Below are 16,128 nucleotides of genomic sequence, written 5' to 3'. Positions count from 1 at the left end.
AGTTATGAGACCTGCTGCATCATGGAAGAACCTTGAAAACATTATACTTAGTGCACTAAGCAAGGCTCATAAGAACAAATATTGTATGATGCCACTTATCATAGATGCCTAGAAATAGCAAGTTCACAGAGGCAGAAAGTATCTTAGAGGTTACTAGGTAGGAGGGAAAGGGTAATATTTGTTTGAAAAAATAATTTTAAATAAGTTGATGTGGGGTTGGAACCAAGTTGTTTGGCTCTATATTATCCAGTCTGCATTCTGCAGGTGTTTGTCAATTCCATCAAATACATATAGATTGTGTACCTGTTTTTCACACCCAGAGAAGTAGTTTAGTTTATTATTGAAACACTTGCAGATATATAGGTTAATTTTGTTTCTTCGTAATGTGGGATAACTTTCCTCTTTCTAAGAAAAATAAATTTAGATTGGAAAAATAACCCAAAACTTCAAAGATATCAACTGGTTCTTCTGAGCATATTCATTCATTCAAACTCTAGAAAATCAACATCCCCTGAATTTTCACAAAGTATTAAATACTAAAAGGAGGATGGGGTGAGGCTGGGCACAGAAGTGGTGATGAAGACATTTGTCAGTCATGTTACCACTTTATTTATTTATTTTTAAAAATTTATTGAAATATATCACTCATACATAAACATACATAAACAGTGTTTAATAGTTGTGAACTTACAAACCAAACATATATAACATCAAACAAACATATATAACATCTCATCCTACCACCAATAACTTGCATTGTTTTTAAACTTTTTTAACTAATGATTAAAGAGCATTGTCAAAATATTACTACTAAACAAAGTAGTTTTCCCCTAACCAATCCAGTTGTTATTATCTTTATATCATTTATATATGAACATACATAAACAATTAAGTGTATAGGAAAAGTTGTGAACTTACAAAACAAACATGCATAACAGCATACAGGGGTCCCATACATCAACCCTCCACCAACACCTTGCATTGTCATGAGAAGTTTGTTACAAACTGTGAAAGAGCACTGTCAAAGTCTTACTACTAATCATAGTCCCTATCTTACATTTAGTGTGTTTTTCCCCCAACCCACCCTATTATTATTTTTTAAATATATTTTTTATGACAGAAGTTGTAAACTTATAAAACAACCATGCATATGTGCAGAATTCCCAACAACATCCCTCCATCAACACACCACAATGTGGTGTGTCATTTGCTATCATCTGATTATTACCATGTCCATAGTGTACATTTGGCTCACATTTTCCATACTGCCTCAGTATCAACACAGTACATCTTTTGCATAGATGCAAGAATATTATTACTACTAACCACAATCCATAGGTCACTCCAGCTGTATTTTTCCCATGCTTCTCAACATTCCCAACACCCTGCAGTAGTGATATACATTTCTTCTAGCTAACAAAGGACACTCTTGCATCTACCATCAACCCCAATTCTCACCCACCTCTTGGTTTACTGTGCTATCCAGTTCTTAGATTATTCTCAAGCATTCTGTCAATTGGCATTTACATACCTAGACTACCGTTTTCAATCACATCTCCATTTATAAACTAGCTGTTACTCGCTATGTGTTACCATCCACTCTACACATATCCACAATTTTACAGTAAAGCTAATTAAAACTTCTACATACATTAAACATCAGTCATCCACTCAGTCCTTCTCTTTTCCTTTAAGAATCCACCACCTACCACCAGTTCTTGAAGATATTTTCCAATAATTTCTCCTAGAAGTTTTATGGTTCTTGCTTTTATTTTTAGTTTTTTGATCCATTTTGAGTTAATTTATGGAAAAGGTGTGAGATAGAGGTCCTCTTTTCTTCTTTCAGCTATCAATGTCCAATTTTTTCAGCACTGTTTGTTGAATGAATTGTTCTGCCTGAGCTGTGTGAGTTTGACAGGCTAGTCAAAAATCACTTGACCATACCTGTGAGGGCCTGTTTCTGAACCATCAATTTGGTTCCATTGGTCTATTGTGTCTGTCTTTATGCCAGTACCATGTTGTTTTTACCACTATAGCTAGGTAATATGATTTAAAGTCTGGAGATGAGGGTTCACTTTTCCTTTTTATGATGTTTCTGGCTATTCAGGACTCCTTACCCTTCCAAATAAATTTAATGATCGTGTTTTCAATGTTATCTTTAATGCTGGCAGTTATTTTTATTGGGGTTGTGTTAAATCTATATATCATTTGAGTAGAACTGACATCTTAATGATATTTCGTCTTCCAATCCATGAGCATGGAATGTTCTTTCAGTTATTTAGGGGTGTTTTGATTTGTTTTAACATTGAGTTGCAGTTTTCTGAATACAAGTGCTTTACATCATTGGTTAAGTTTATTCCTGACTATTTGAGTTTTATCTGTCATATTTTATTTTCATCATTCTTTTGACACTTTTAGTACTTTTACTGATATAATCTTCATTTCTAGACTCTCTTCCAGGTCTCTCTCTCCTGTCTTTTCTTTTCAGGCTCTAGCATACCCTTTAGTATTTCCTGAAATTCTGGTCTCTTGCTTAGAAATGCTCTCAGTTTCTGTTTATCTGTGAATTTCTAATCTCACCCTCATTTTTGAAAGACAGTCTTGCTGGATATAAGATTCTTGGCTGGACGTTTTTCTCTTGTATTATCTTAAATATATCAGACCACTGTCTTCTTGCCTCCATGGTTTCTGATGAGAAATCAGTACTTAATCTTATTGGATATTCCTTATATGTTATGCATTGCTTTGGTCTTGCTGCTCTCAGAATTCTCTCTGTCTTTGGCCTTTGACATTCTGATGAGTATGTATCTTGGAGCTGGTCTATTTGGATTTTTTTTGGAGTATGTTGTACTTCTTGGACAGGGATATCTATGTCCTTCAATACGATTGGGAAATTTTCTACCATTATTTCTTTAAGTATTCCTTCTGCCCCTTTTCCCTTCTCTCTCCTTCTGGGATACCCATGATGCATATGTTTGCACATTTTTGCTGTCACTTAGTTCCCTGAGAGCTTGTTCAATTTTTTCCACTCTTTTCTTCATCTGTTCTTTTTTATGTTCCCTTTCAGAGGCCATTTCTTCAAGCTCACCAATCCTTTCTTCTGCCTCCTCAAATCTGTTATTATATGATTTCAATGTTTTTTTAAATTTCATTGATTGCACTTTTCATTCTCATAAGATCTATTTTTCTCTGTGTGCTTTCAAATTCTGCTTTGTGCTCATCCAATGTCTTCTTAATATCCTTAATCTCTTTAGCTGTCTCATTGAATATATTAAGGAGATTTGTTTGAACATCTATCATTAGTTGTCTCAACTCCTCATGTCATCTGGAGGCTTATCTTCTTCCTTTAACTGAGCCATAGCTTCCTGTTTCTTGGTGTGGATTGTTGGTGTCTTAGCATCTGGCTTCCTAGAGTATTTATTCTGGGTGCAGTTTTTCTCTTTAGTTTAGGGCTTCCTATCGTTTCTCCCTTGCTGATTGTGCAGTAGTTGGTGCTGTAAACTGTGGAGGCTCAAGCTGCCCTCATTGCACCAAGGACCCATGAAGCTTCTTCCAACTTTCTCCTTTGCCAGGGAATAATCCACATGCAGACCTAGACGTAGTTGCCCAGAGAGACTGATGAAGCTTCACATCCCTTTCTCCCTTGCCTGGGACAGGGATGGAGCTGCAGGTGTGGGCAGCAATCTATGCAGTGTGGGTCCAAGATGACTGCAGTTGTGCTGGTAGACTTCTGATTTTCAGTCTATGGCAGCCAGAGTTCTCTGCAGTTGTCTGTATAGGCTGGTGCAGGGCTCCTCAGCCTCCTCCCTGCCAGAGGTGGGGCTGAAGCCTAGACAGGCTGCAGGCTGATCTGCGTGAAAGAAACTGGTTCCTGCTGACACTGAGAGTTTCAGTCAGCCCAGCTTCCCCTCAGGCTGGGAACGGAGTTAGAATGGCAGCTACTGGCCTCTTTCTGACTTGGACTGGTTCACACCCCAGCTGTTCCCAGGGTTATCTCTTAGCCAGGCAAGTCTACAAATTGGTAGCCAAAATCGGTATCCATCCATCTCCTCCTCCCCTGTTTCTGGGAAATGGAGCTTCAAATTCCAGTCACAGAGCAGGTCCAGGGGCGGCTCGTGCCGCCAAAGCGGGACAATCACCGGCCACTGCAGCTTGTCCGGTAATTTCCCGGAGAGGCTGATGCAGGTCCCCTCAGCTTCCTCCCTGCTGGAGGTGGCACCAGGGCCTAGGCTAGAGCTGCAATCTGATCTGGATGGGAAGAAGCCGGTCCCCACCAGCACTGGGGTTTTCAGTCCGCCCCGCTTCCTCTCGTGCCAGGCGCGGGGTTAAGATGGCGGCTCCCAGCCTCTTTCTGACTTGACAGGCTCAAGCTTTGGCTGTTTTCAGGATTATACTGAAGCCCACTGAGTTTCCTCATCATAGTTGAAATTGGTGCCCAACAGTCTCTTCCTCCCTCATTTTGGGGAAGTGGAGCTTTTGATTCCAGCCGCGAATAGCTCCCGAGGCAGCTTGTGCCTCCCTGGAGGATGGACACCGGCCTCCGTGGCATGGAGCGCTCTGCTTACTAGTCTCTGCAGACGGGCAGCCTCCTCCTTCCACTCCCCCAAGGATGTTGCTGGATGCTCTTCTGGCCTCCTGGAGCCCCCAAGCAGGTGCTTCAGCTGGCTCCAGAGAGCTCTGGGTGTTTGCTAACTGCCCTGTAGCAGGAGCTGACTCTAGGAGCTCCTTACTCCACCGCTATCTTACTGGTTATCCTCTACAATTTTATTTTTTAGAAATCACTTGGACATATTTGTGGGGATCTACTTCTGGGTTTCCTATTCTGTCCCTCTGTGATCTGTAAGCCTGTGCCTTTCCCAGTGCTGCACTGCTCTAATGACTGTAACTGTCCAGTAAGGCTAAACATTGGGTAGAGGGATTCCCTCTTACTTTAATCTTCTTTTTCAAAATGGTTTTAGCTGTTTTATAGTTGTGCCTTTCCGTATAAATTTTAGAATCAGCTAGTCCATTTCTACAAAAACTTTGCTGGGATTTTGATAGAAAATGCATTAAACCTACAGATCAATTTGGGGATGATTGACATTTTTACTATGTTGAGTCTTTCAATCCATAAACATTTATGTCTTTCCATTTATCTAAGTGTTCTTTGATTTGTTTGATTAGTATTTTGTAATCTTCAGCATCCAGATCCTGTAATTGTTTTCTCAAGTTTATACCTAAATATTTAGTTCTCTTTGGAGTTATAAATGGTAATATATTTTTAATTTCCATATCTACATGTTCATTACTAATATATAGAAATGCGAATGATATTTGTATGTTGGTTTCAATGCTCACAAAGTAGTTTTTTTCATCACTGCTTCCTAATTTCTATTTTTAATAAGTTAACCTTAGGTGATCTGTAGAATTATTTAAAGACAATTCTAACATATCAAGTATCTAAGCACCCCTGTTAAGGAGGTATCATTTTTTATTACTTTTACAGTTCATACACTGAAACTAAAAACTCATCTAACTAGTTTCAGCAGAGCTAAGATTCAAACCTGGGCTTGTCCAGAACTGTTTCCAATATGCCATACTATCTCAGAATTTTTAAAAAAATATTTTTTGAAGGCACTTATCTGGCATGCTTTCAGAGAAAACAAATCCTTGAAAATGACAACTTGCCTCAAATTAATTACTAGATATTTCCCCACTTATTTCCCTCCTGTCTCTACAGACAGTGTGTAAGTAGCTACTGACATTTAGTGCCTGAGGAAAAATTAGGTTTTATTTCCCCTACTCAGATGCTTGTAAAAATTCTTCCTTTATATTAAAAATTCTCAATGTTCATCAGGTTGGTATTCATTTACATTCCTTCAACTTAATATTTATGGAGCCAGGTATTATGCTAGGTATTGGATACACAAAGATGAAGGAGACACAGTCTCTGCCTTCAGTTTGCTTTCAGTCAAGTAAAGAAGACTAAAAGGTAAGCAGATCACTAGAGAAGGAAGTGTGTAGTGTTCTGACGGAAGTAAGTATAGCTGCTGCGTGGTAGTGTGTGAGAACTGGCTCATACCAGCGTGTGGGAGCCAATGATGGAGTATTCAGGAATTTTGCAAACTATTTTTATCAGTAATACCTTGAAATTGGCCATGGTAGGAGTATTTATAGCATGGAAATGATCAAATGCTACAAATCCGGTTTTCCTCTTTCTTCTCTTCTCTTCTCCCCACCCCCACCCCTTCGGACACGCAGTTTACCAGCCCACTGTTGCTACCAGAGCACAGGTACCAGATCCCAACCTTTATTCCACTGCAACATGAACCCATTCTGTCATTGTCTATCAAAAGTCCTCCCGGGCTGCTTCTGGTGGTTTAGTCAACAGCCTCTCACAAAGTGGTGGCTGTTCCCCTTTTAGATGATGAGAATGAAGCTAGGTCTAAATGTTCTGTGGATTCTGTTTTTGTTCCAGATACTATAAAGAAGCTAATATCACTATCAACTTATACATCATCAATGAGCCTTGGCTCTACTCAATGGCCTGGTGCTCCAGGGTTCACTCAGTGACCACAGACAACATCGAAATCCTGAAGCAGCTTGATCGTCCTTACTTCTTCATGGTGAGCTGGTTGCCCAAAGTGTTCTTCCAAGCTTGGTAAATAGGGGTCTCTGCCCCCCACCCCAACCCTACATTGCCCACTGTACCGTCCTCTGGAGAACCACTTAAGAGCAGAGACTTCTATGTACCAGAGATGTGGCAGTCTCCCTTCTCTCACCTCAGTCCTTCTGTGGTTTTTCAGGGAGTGATGAATTAGTGTTTTTAATTTCATTACCATTTATTGAATCCATACAATGTGCATTACTTGCATTATATAATTTAGTCCTTTAAGTTAGTCACAATTATTGTCCCCATAAGGAAACTGCATTTCGGAGATATTAAGATCTCTGTGCTTGGTTGCATGACTTGGGATTCCGAATGAGGTCTGGTGCCAGAGTTTTGTTACTTGCAAACCCACCTCCTACAGTCATGGCAACAATGAACAGTAGCATGGGGTGTGGGGAGAAAATCAGGTGTCCTTGACTCCAAAGTGAAAATATGTGGGCCCTGAACAAAGCACTTTCGAAGAGGGGAGCCGCGACTAGTTCTAGCTTGGTTTCCCTATCTGGCTTTGTTACCGCACAATGCCAGATACTGGGGACCCGAAGCCTGCGTTACCATCCCAGTTAAATCACATGACTTATTATCTACGGAAGTTCCAGCTGAACAGTTAACTGCTACAGTGCCTATTTTCCTTTCTTCTTTTAAAATTTTTTACATTTAAAAAATAGTGTACTGTATTTGTTTGCATAAATATGAAAATCTTCCCCATGGGAAAATAAACACCATGTTTCTTTGCTGGGAAAACATTTCCCAATTATATCACATACAAATTCCTTAATATATAAATAGCTCATAAATAAATTAGAGAAATACTAATAACACAATAGAAAAATAGTTAATGAATATAAACGTTCTACAAAAAAAAGATAAAAATGGTTCTTAAACATATGAAAAGATATTGAACTTCACCTTTATTAAGAGAGACGCAAATCAAAACCACAGCAGGACACTCCCCCTTTCATCTACAGAGTGGCAAGAATCTCAACATTTGATAAAACATAAGTTTTATCAAAATTTTAACTGGACATACTCTGTGAGCCAGCAGTCACACTTCTAAGAATTTATCATTTGCTGTGGCCGATTGGAAATAATCTATAAATTCACACAATGTGATACTATCTCCAAAAAAAAGTTGGGGGGATAGAATTAGGCACCCCTGTTCATCTTATGGAAATATCTCTGAGACACATGGCCAAATACAAAGCCAAATACAAAGAGAGGAGAGCTGGGGGGAATTATCCAGCTGCTTTCTGGCCAGCACCAACCCAGAGGCACATCTACCGTGTAGCCGAGGAAGCCGAAGCTTCAGGCAGCACCTGTTTTCCTTCTGTGTGAGGCATAGGCTGGCTGCGTAGGACACAACAGCACACCAGCAGAAAACAGCTCAGTTTCATCCCGTTGCCTCTTTAAACCTGCCCTGTGAGCTAGGCCTTTCCCTGCTCCTGAATGAAATGTCGCTCAGTTCTTCCTGAGCTTTTCTAGTTGCTCTTAAATCATTTTTTTAAAGTTCACTGTTAGTCACAAAAACAGTCTCATTTTGGAATTAAAGTGTCCAGTCCAGAGTATAGCTGAAACTCCACACTGCCCTGAAAGTTAACACTCAATGCAGAGAATCCCGTCATGAGGAGCTGACTCTGCGTGCCATCCCCCTACCTCCGCCCTCACTGGCATCCAATTCTGACCTGCGCAGGGATAGAAACGGAAGAGGGAACCTGGTCGGGAGCACAGCCTCAGGCTGCTACTGCCCCGAAGCCCCCTGGGTGGACATTAATTAGCCGACACCTCCTCTGTCTGCTGGCTTGGACGGGTTATTGGCGATGTTGTGCAGGGAACCCCGGAATGCATGTCCCCTGGCACAAATAAAGCCTCTCCACCTGTCTGTCATCGCACGACTCCTCTCACAGGCCCCGGGAGTCAGCCCTGGACTTGCCCACAGGTACCGCTCTTGCAAGACTTTGCTCCCCTACCCACCCACCTTCAGCCCCCAAGTCAGGAAGGGCAGACCTCTGTCCCATTTTTCTCTGCTGCTTTTGACTGAAAGGCCAGGAAACACAGGACAGGAGATCCCCCAGTTCTCCAAGAAAGTTTCTCTTTGTGGGCCTGCCTGAGTGAGATGGAAGCACCCTGGTCCCTTAAACTAAGGGGTTGGTGGCATAGCACACAGACAACTCTCTCTACAGAAACCTGCCAGAGGAAATGCCGCACAGGCTTGTGGGGTGGGTCTAGCCACTCCCCTTGGAGTGTGGGGCTTCTTGTTCTCTCCTGGACCTGTGGAGCCTCTTTAAAACAGAGACAACAAAATCCACCTTACAGGCTTTTTTAAAAAAATTAAATGCAATGTTATAAGTGATGGTGCTGTTATTCTGAGAGCTCAGTAAATGTCAACTTGTAGTTGTGGTTAAGTGCCCAGGACAGGGACCAGCCAAGGTGGAAATATGGACTAGAGACAACAACTCTTTTGGGTAGTCTACGGTTGTATTAGTCAGCCAAAGGGGTACAGATGCCAAGTACCAGGAACCTCTTGGCTTTTATAAAGGGTATTTATTTGAGGTAGAAGCTAACAGAAGGCCCTAAAGAGTCCAACTCGAGGTTGCTTTCTCACCAAAGTTGCCCCGTGTTTAACCAAGATGGCGGACGATCTCTGCCTGGTCTCTCAGGGTTCCTACATCAGCTCTGGCGTAGAGCGCCTTTCTTTCCAGCCTGGCCAGCTGCCCAGCTGCTCTGCTCTCCCCAGCTGCAAACTGTCAGGCTAATGGCTCATCTCTCTTCCCAGGCTTTAGCTGTTTGAGCCTTCTCTCCTTTCTGCCATACGGCAGGACCAAAATGACCAAGTTCTCTCCTCTTCCATGTGTCTTCTTGAGTGAGTGTCCATTTATATCAGCCCACCAAGGGGCAGAGACTCAATCTGAGTCTTGCCTTTCTGACCTGGTTAAATCAAAGCCCTAATCCAGGGGTTCCTAACCTTTTTTGTTCCATGGACCCTTTGCAAGTCAGGTGAAAACCACAAACCCCGTCTCAGAATTTAACAGCAGATAGTTTTATGACACTCAACACTGACATGTCTTTAAATTAAAAATTTCAATTCAAGCTCATGGTGCCCCTGAAATCTTCACGGACCCCTGGTTAAGAAACCCTTCCCTAATCGTAACAGGTAATTTAATCAAGACATGCCTGTTGAACCTAACACATTCAAAGGTTATCATACTCAGAGGAATAGATTAATTTACAAACATAATCTCTCTTTTTGAGATTCATAAATAATCTCAAACTGCCATGGTAGTTGTGGCTTTTTCTTTTAGATTCAGAATTACTATATATTTTTCTAAGATTTTTATTTTTTGAAAGTGATTACAAGAGTAAGTTTGTTCATTTTATTTATTACAAAAATGCATAATTTAAAAGCAACGTACCCCTCCATAATCCTACCTCCTTAAATTAGCAATGTACCATTCAAAGTCCTCCCCTTAGGAAGCTACACATACTTAAATGATACTACTAGTAACCAAAGCACTTTCTTTTTCCTTTTTAATACTTGATAAGTTCATGTGATTAAAAATTTCAAAAAGTATAAAAGGATTTAAGTAGAAAAGTCTTCCTTTCACACCTGCCAGGGCTTTTTTAAATGGCCAAATTCAGTGTCTGGCTTGAGCGGTGTGTCACTGTGTTCTGGGAGGTAGGACAGGCATCCCCGGAGCCTCCCCAGGCGCCCACACACAGGAGTCAGATTGGCAATGCTAGTTAACCTGTGCTCAGTTTGTTTGTTTGTAAATTGGAGATACTGATAGTACAGTAGAAGCACCTTTATCCATCACAATTAGGACAAATCATGCTCTTCTAATTGAGAAAGTATGCTAAAGTGGGGAATCATTTTTTTAAAAAAAGATATGCACGCTTATCTGTTAGCTTTTTCTTTTGAAGAGTTTTCTTTTTATTGTGGTAAAATATCCATAACATAAAAATCATTTTAACCATTTTTAAATGTACAATTCTGTGACATTAAGTATATTGACAACACTACTTCCAGAACATTTTCATCCCAAATAGAAACTCACAGCTTTTAATACTTACACACACACACACACACCACCTCAGATCTCAGTGGCTTAAAACAAAGAACTATTTATGATTTCTCACAATTCTGATGACTGCTAAGTGGTTTCTCTGGTCTGAGCCAGCTTGGCTGGGCTGGATGGTCTAGAACAGGGGTCCTTAACCTTTTTTGTTCCACGGACCCCTTTGCCAGTCAGGTGAAAACCACAGACCCCTCACTAAGTCCACACTATACTGTGTATTATTTAATAAATATATCATACCCACACCAACACGTCCCCAGAGGAATAATGTTATTTTTAATTTAAATTCAAGCTCGCAGACCCCTTGTTAAGAACCCATGGTCTAGGACGATGTCATCCACACCTCTTGGGCCTCACCTGGGATAGCTGGGATGGCTGGGATCTCTCACCTTGTGGTCACTCATCCTCGAGGCTGGCCTGGGTGTGGTCATCTGGTGGCCAAGGGTTCCAGCAGCAAAGACACATGACCAAGTCCAGATTCAAGGTAGGGGTGAAACAGATTTCACCTCTTGATGGGAAGGAGCAGCAAAGCCACAGCCAAAGAGGTCTGAATATAGGCTTGGGAGGAATATTGTAGTCATTTTTTGGTAAACACATGTGTGTGTGTGTATATATATATATACACACACACACACTTTATTTTAATTAAATTTTTTTAAAAATATTCATTTGTTCAACTTTTGATCCAATGCGAAGGTCTTTTCTTTGATGATACTTTAACTGATTGAATTCTATGTTCTCTTGCTTATTTAAACATCCAAATGAACCAGCTATGGCTTCTAATTTTTATTTCTTTAGAGTAAGAACTTAAAGTCACTGGGAGAAACAGTCTGAACAAGGAGTCCATCTAGTTTTTATAAGTTCCCCAAACTCTTACAATGTTTAACCCATACCTAATTCAATCACAGTTTATTTTTTATAGTGAGCTATGCTGTCTTCATTGTGTTTTTCAAACCATGTGACAGTTTTCTAGAAAATGACATGCTTTTTTTCACTCCGATTTTACAGATTGAAGCAACATTTAATTAAATTTCACAAATTAGAATAGCAAGTACAACTGACCCAAGCCACTTGGGGAGCAAGGACAACTGATTTTGGTGAACACACCGTTCACCTGGAGAGCACCCTGGAGCAGTCACTTAGGTCAAGGCATCGGTTAGTGAGTTTCTCAGAGGGAATAAAGAGCCACAGTTCAGTAGAGTTTGATTAAAAACTTCTACTGTACCTTCCTCGTAGGGCTGTTGTGAGATTTAAATGGGAAAATATTCTTAGTATGCTTAGAACACTTGCCTGGGTTCAAATACATGCTCATTTTAATGGTAGCTTTTACCATTCTTGTCATGATCACTAGAGTTGTTGTTATTCAGTCCAAGGGAATACTTTGGGACAGAGTGGAGAGTGGCCTGAGAAAGTAAAAAGGGCCAGCCCCAGTGGTGTCAAGTGAGATTAGTGGGGGCATGATGAAGCTGCAAAAGGAGGATCAAACTAGGAACCGTAAAACTCACACAAGAAGACCCAGGAGTTGGAGCTATGGGAATTGGGTGATTAAAACAAGGCGCACGGAGAAGGGGGTATTTGGTTAGGAGGCATTATCATTTCAACGTACTTATTTGGATCATAATGATTTAGAAAGATGTTTCCCAAATGCTGGCTCACAGACTTCAGATCACCTGGGGAGCTTGTTAAAAATGCAGATTCTGATTCCTTAGATCTACGTTGAGATCCAGGAACCCACATTACTAAAAGTTGCCCAGATAGATTTGAATGCGCAATCGCGTTAGGAACCCATGCCATGGAAACAGAGAGGCCTGGAAGTCAAGAAACCTGGGTTGCTAAATTGACTTGCCATGTGGCTTCTCTGGGACTCAGCTTCACATTTGTAAAACAGGGAATATTATCTGTTAAGTGACTCCCTCAGACCTCTCTGTCTTGAAGGGCAGGGGAGAGGAATGGTGTGAAAGGTTTTGCCCCTTGCAGAGCCCCCTGCCTGTGTGAGGGGTGACGGTTAGGGTGGCAGCAGGTCCTCTGTGTTGGTGACGTCACCTTTACCAATGCTCCTCCACCTAGTATGCCGCCCCCTCCTCTTCCCCCAGTCCCAGCAGCACAGCAAGGGGCTTGGCCCACCTGACCTAAAATCCCTTCCAACTGTACAGTTCTTTAACTGTGGCTTGTTTCATGTTTTGCAGACGCCAAGTTACTATATGATCTTATGGCTTCTCCTAGATATTTTTTCTGCAATTGCCATTTTTACTATATTTAATTTTCACTGGTAAGTATATATTTGTAATTTTAAATGAATTTTTCCCAAATAAACTTTCCTATAGAAAGTTGAGGAAAAAACAGTTTTGCGTTCTTCTCTGAAATACCACCTGGAAAGTTCTCAGGAAGATGAGGTCTAGAATCTGAACTTTTCCTTTCTTCTCATGCTCCCTGCTGCTCTCCACACCCCTTCCACCTTCCCAACACCAGAAAGTATTTTAAGGATAAAGATTCTCACTTAAGCTTCATTCCTTCTCATTACCGTGGGCTCAGTATGGAGCAATTAGGAGTGAGCAGGGATTGCACATTGTCCAGAACGAGCACCTCCATCCTCCCACCATCCATAAAACTGGATTTTAGGTCTGGCTTTACCCCTTAGTTGCTGGGTGCCTCTGGGAAAATCACAGGCCCTCTCTGGGCCAAAGTCTTTTTATCTGTCCAAGAAAGTGGCATTTAAGAGCCCTTGCAGGGCAAATGCTGTAGGATTGCAAGGCGCAAGGTAGAAGATGGAACATCCTGGTTGAAGAATGGTAGATGAGAGTGTGGTAGGGTAAACCCCACTATGGCCCGTTATTCCTTGATTTGTGAACTATCCTTTAAAGAGGGAAGCACAAACTCTCTGCTCAAGTGAGAATTTCACTATATAGTGTTGATTTTCTGACCACTGACTTGGATTATTGCTTTTTTAAGAAGAGGTCTGTAAGATTCATGGATGGTCTGCTTCCCTGCAGGTGGAAAGAAAGAAAAAGAGAAGAAATGTTGAAAAGTACCAGCATTCCCCCAGGTAAAGTCAGCCCACTCCTGTCTCTTCATCCTAACGCATCGTCTCCAGGAGACAGGGAATGCCGTTCGTGTGCTTGACCAGATCTGAGGGTGCCTGGGCAGTTGGGGGGTGGGTACCAGGGGAAGGCTGGGGAGTGGAGGCTGGGCACAGATTTTGCCCAGCCCTTTTCATCAAGCTTCCGATTTTGTGCTTCATCCTCTAAGCAGCGAGATCACTTGGAAGATTTTGAGCATGGAGGTTAGTTTGTTCAGTTATACGTATATTCATTCAACATGCAATTATTGAGTACCCAATTTGTGCTAGGCACGCTAAGAGGAGCTGAAGACAACGGAAAGCTGTTGGGGGGGTGCGGGCAAGCCAAGGATCAGCCTTGTAAAGAGGGAGGAAGCAAGCAAAAGTACAGCAGTTGACACTATCGAGCCAAGCACATAGGTCCAGGACCGGGTCTCCACCGTGCCCGTTAGGTCTGAAGGGGCTTCGCAGCAGTATGAAGGGCCTCGGCCATCAGAACTACCAGACGTTGTTGAGAAAAATTATGAAGACGTAGACACATAATAATGTCTGAGGATTAGACAACTCAGTTTTGTTAAGATGCCAGTTCTCCCTCAGTTGACCTGTAAACTCAATTCAATCACAATAAAAAAAAGCCAAAAGAGGTTTTTATGTGTGGAAAAGAAAAGGTTACTCTAAAATGTATACGGAAATGAAAAAATAAAAATAAAAAAACAACACCTAGATGAGAAAGGACAATCTTTGAAAAAAGAATAAAGTTAATGAACTTATACTACCTGATTTCAAGATCTGCTATAAACCTACAGTAAGACAATGGGGTATTAGCACAAAAAAAGAGGACAAATAAATGGAACAGAATAGGGAGTCCAGAAACAGACAAACATATATGGTCAATTGACTTTTGAAAAAGGTGTCAAGGCGTTTCTATGGGGATGCATGTTGCCTTCACTAAACTGTGCTGGAACAATTGGCTATCCACATCAAGAAGAAGTAAACCTTGATCTTATTTCACGCCGTGTACAAAAATCAGTTTGAGGTGGATCAATGTTAAAGGTAAATAATAAAGCTTCTAAAAGGAAATATAGGAAAATATCTTCAGGATTTGAGGAAGACAATGATTTCTTAAACAGGAAACAAGTACCACTAACCATGAAAGAAAAGTGATTAATATGACTTGATAAAAAGTAAAAACTGGTCCTCCAAAAAGTTGGGATTCCAAGTCAAGTTTGATTTGGCACATCCCTGAGGGACCAGTGCAACTGCTCGCTTTGGTTTTAGCCCTTTTAGCAGCAGCAGCTTCTGGCTTCCCGCTGGCATCTACCTGGAGACTTGGAGAGGCAGAGCATCTTTTGTTTTCTTTTCTCTTCTTCTTGTTTTGGTTTTGGTGGGTCCCCGAGGGAGCAGTGCGGATATGAGCTTTGGTGTCTGCCCTCTCAGCAACAGTCAACCTCTGCCTTCCTACTGGTATCTACAGAGAAACGTGAACAGACTGGGCACCTTTTTCTTTGTTTTGCTCTTTTGTCTTTCCCTCCTTTCTCCCTTCTTTCTTCATGGCAGATCCCACTGGAACCTTAGTTTCATTCTTCTCAATAGCAGTGGCTTCCCTCTGGCATCTAGCAGGAAACTTGGGGAGGCAGTTTACCCCATTTTAATTTCCCCTCTCTTTTTTTTTTGACTTTGTCTTAAAAATGGACAGCTCTGGAGAAGCAGAAGTGACTCAGGCAACTGGGCTCTTGCCTACTACATGGAAGGTCACTGGTTCTAATCCCAGTGCCTCCAAAAGAAGACAGTGTCCTGGAGCGGTGGGCAGGTGCATCAAGCTGATACAACAAGAAAAACAGGAACAAAAAACATAATGAGAGACTCAACAAAGCAGGGAGCAGTGATTCCCAGTGCATCCTAAAGAAGACAGCGAGCTGACACGACGGGCAGGTGCAGCAAGCTGATGCAACAAGATGATGCAACAAGAGACACAAGGAGGAAAAACATAATGAGAGGCACAACAAAAGCAGGGAACAGAGGTGGCTCAAACAATTGACACCTCCCTTTCACATCAGAGGTCCCAGGTTCGGCTGCCAGTGCCTCCTAAAGAAACAAGGAAAATGACCAAACATAGCAAGTGAAAAACAACAAGGGGATGAGGAGAAATAAATAATTTTTTAAAAAAATGAACAGTTCCAGCCCCAAACAAGTAAAAATCAGAAATCCCTGAGGAATAAGGTGTGGAGGAACTAGATATTCCAGAGATACCACATTATAATACTCAGAATGTCTAGTTCTTGAGAGCAAAAAAATTACAAATCATAAACTGATACAGGAAAGTATGATCCAATTGCAAAGGAAGATACATGAAT

The 16,128-nt window shown here is 41.4% G+C and overlaps 1 protein-coding gene across 3 annotated transcripts in view; it reads left to right on the top strand.

Annotated features, from left to right (window-relative positions):
- GDPD4 (glycerophosphodiester phosphodiesterase domain containing 4) overlaps positions 1–16,128 on the top strand; it is a 251,177-nt gene that overhangs the window by 202,463 nt on the left and 32,586 nt on the right. For all 3 annotated transcript variants that reach the window (XM_058306029.2, XM_058306027.2, XM_058306028.1), the window contains 3 exons: positions 6,458–6,605; positions 12,906–12,988; positions 13,710–13,762. In XM_058306029.2, coding sequence (XP_058162012.1) covers positions 6,458–6,605; positions 12,906–12,988; positions 13,710–13,762 — 284 coding nt within the window. The remainder of the gene's footprint in view (positions 1–6,457; positions 6,606–12,905; positions 12,989–13,709; positions 13,763–16,128) is intronic.

This window comes from Dasypus novemcinctus, chromosome 10 (genome assembly GCF_030445035.2).
Source record: "Dasypus novemcinctus isolate mDasNov1 chromosome 10, mDasNov1.1.hap2, whole genome shotgun sequence".
NCBI lineage: Eukaryota > Metazoa > Chordata > Mammalia > Cingulata > Dasypodidae > Dasypus > Dasypus novemcinctus.
The sequence above is the reverse complement of the archived record's forward strand: the minus strand, read 5'-3'. Positions and strand labels throughout refer to the sequence as shown.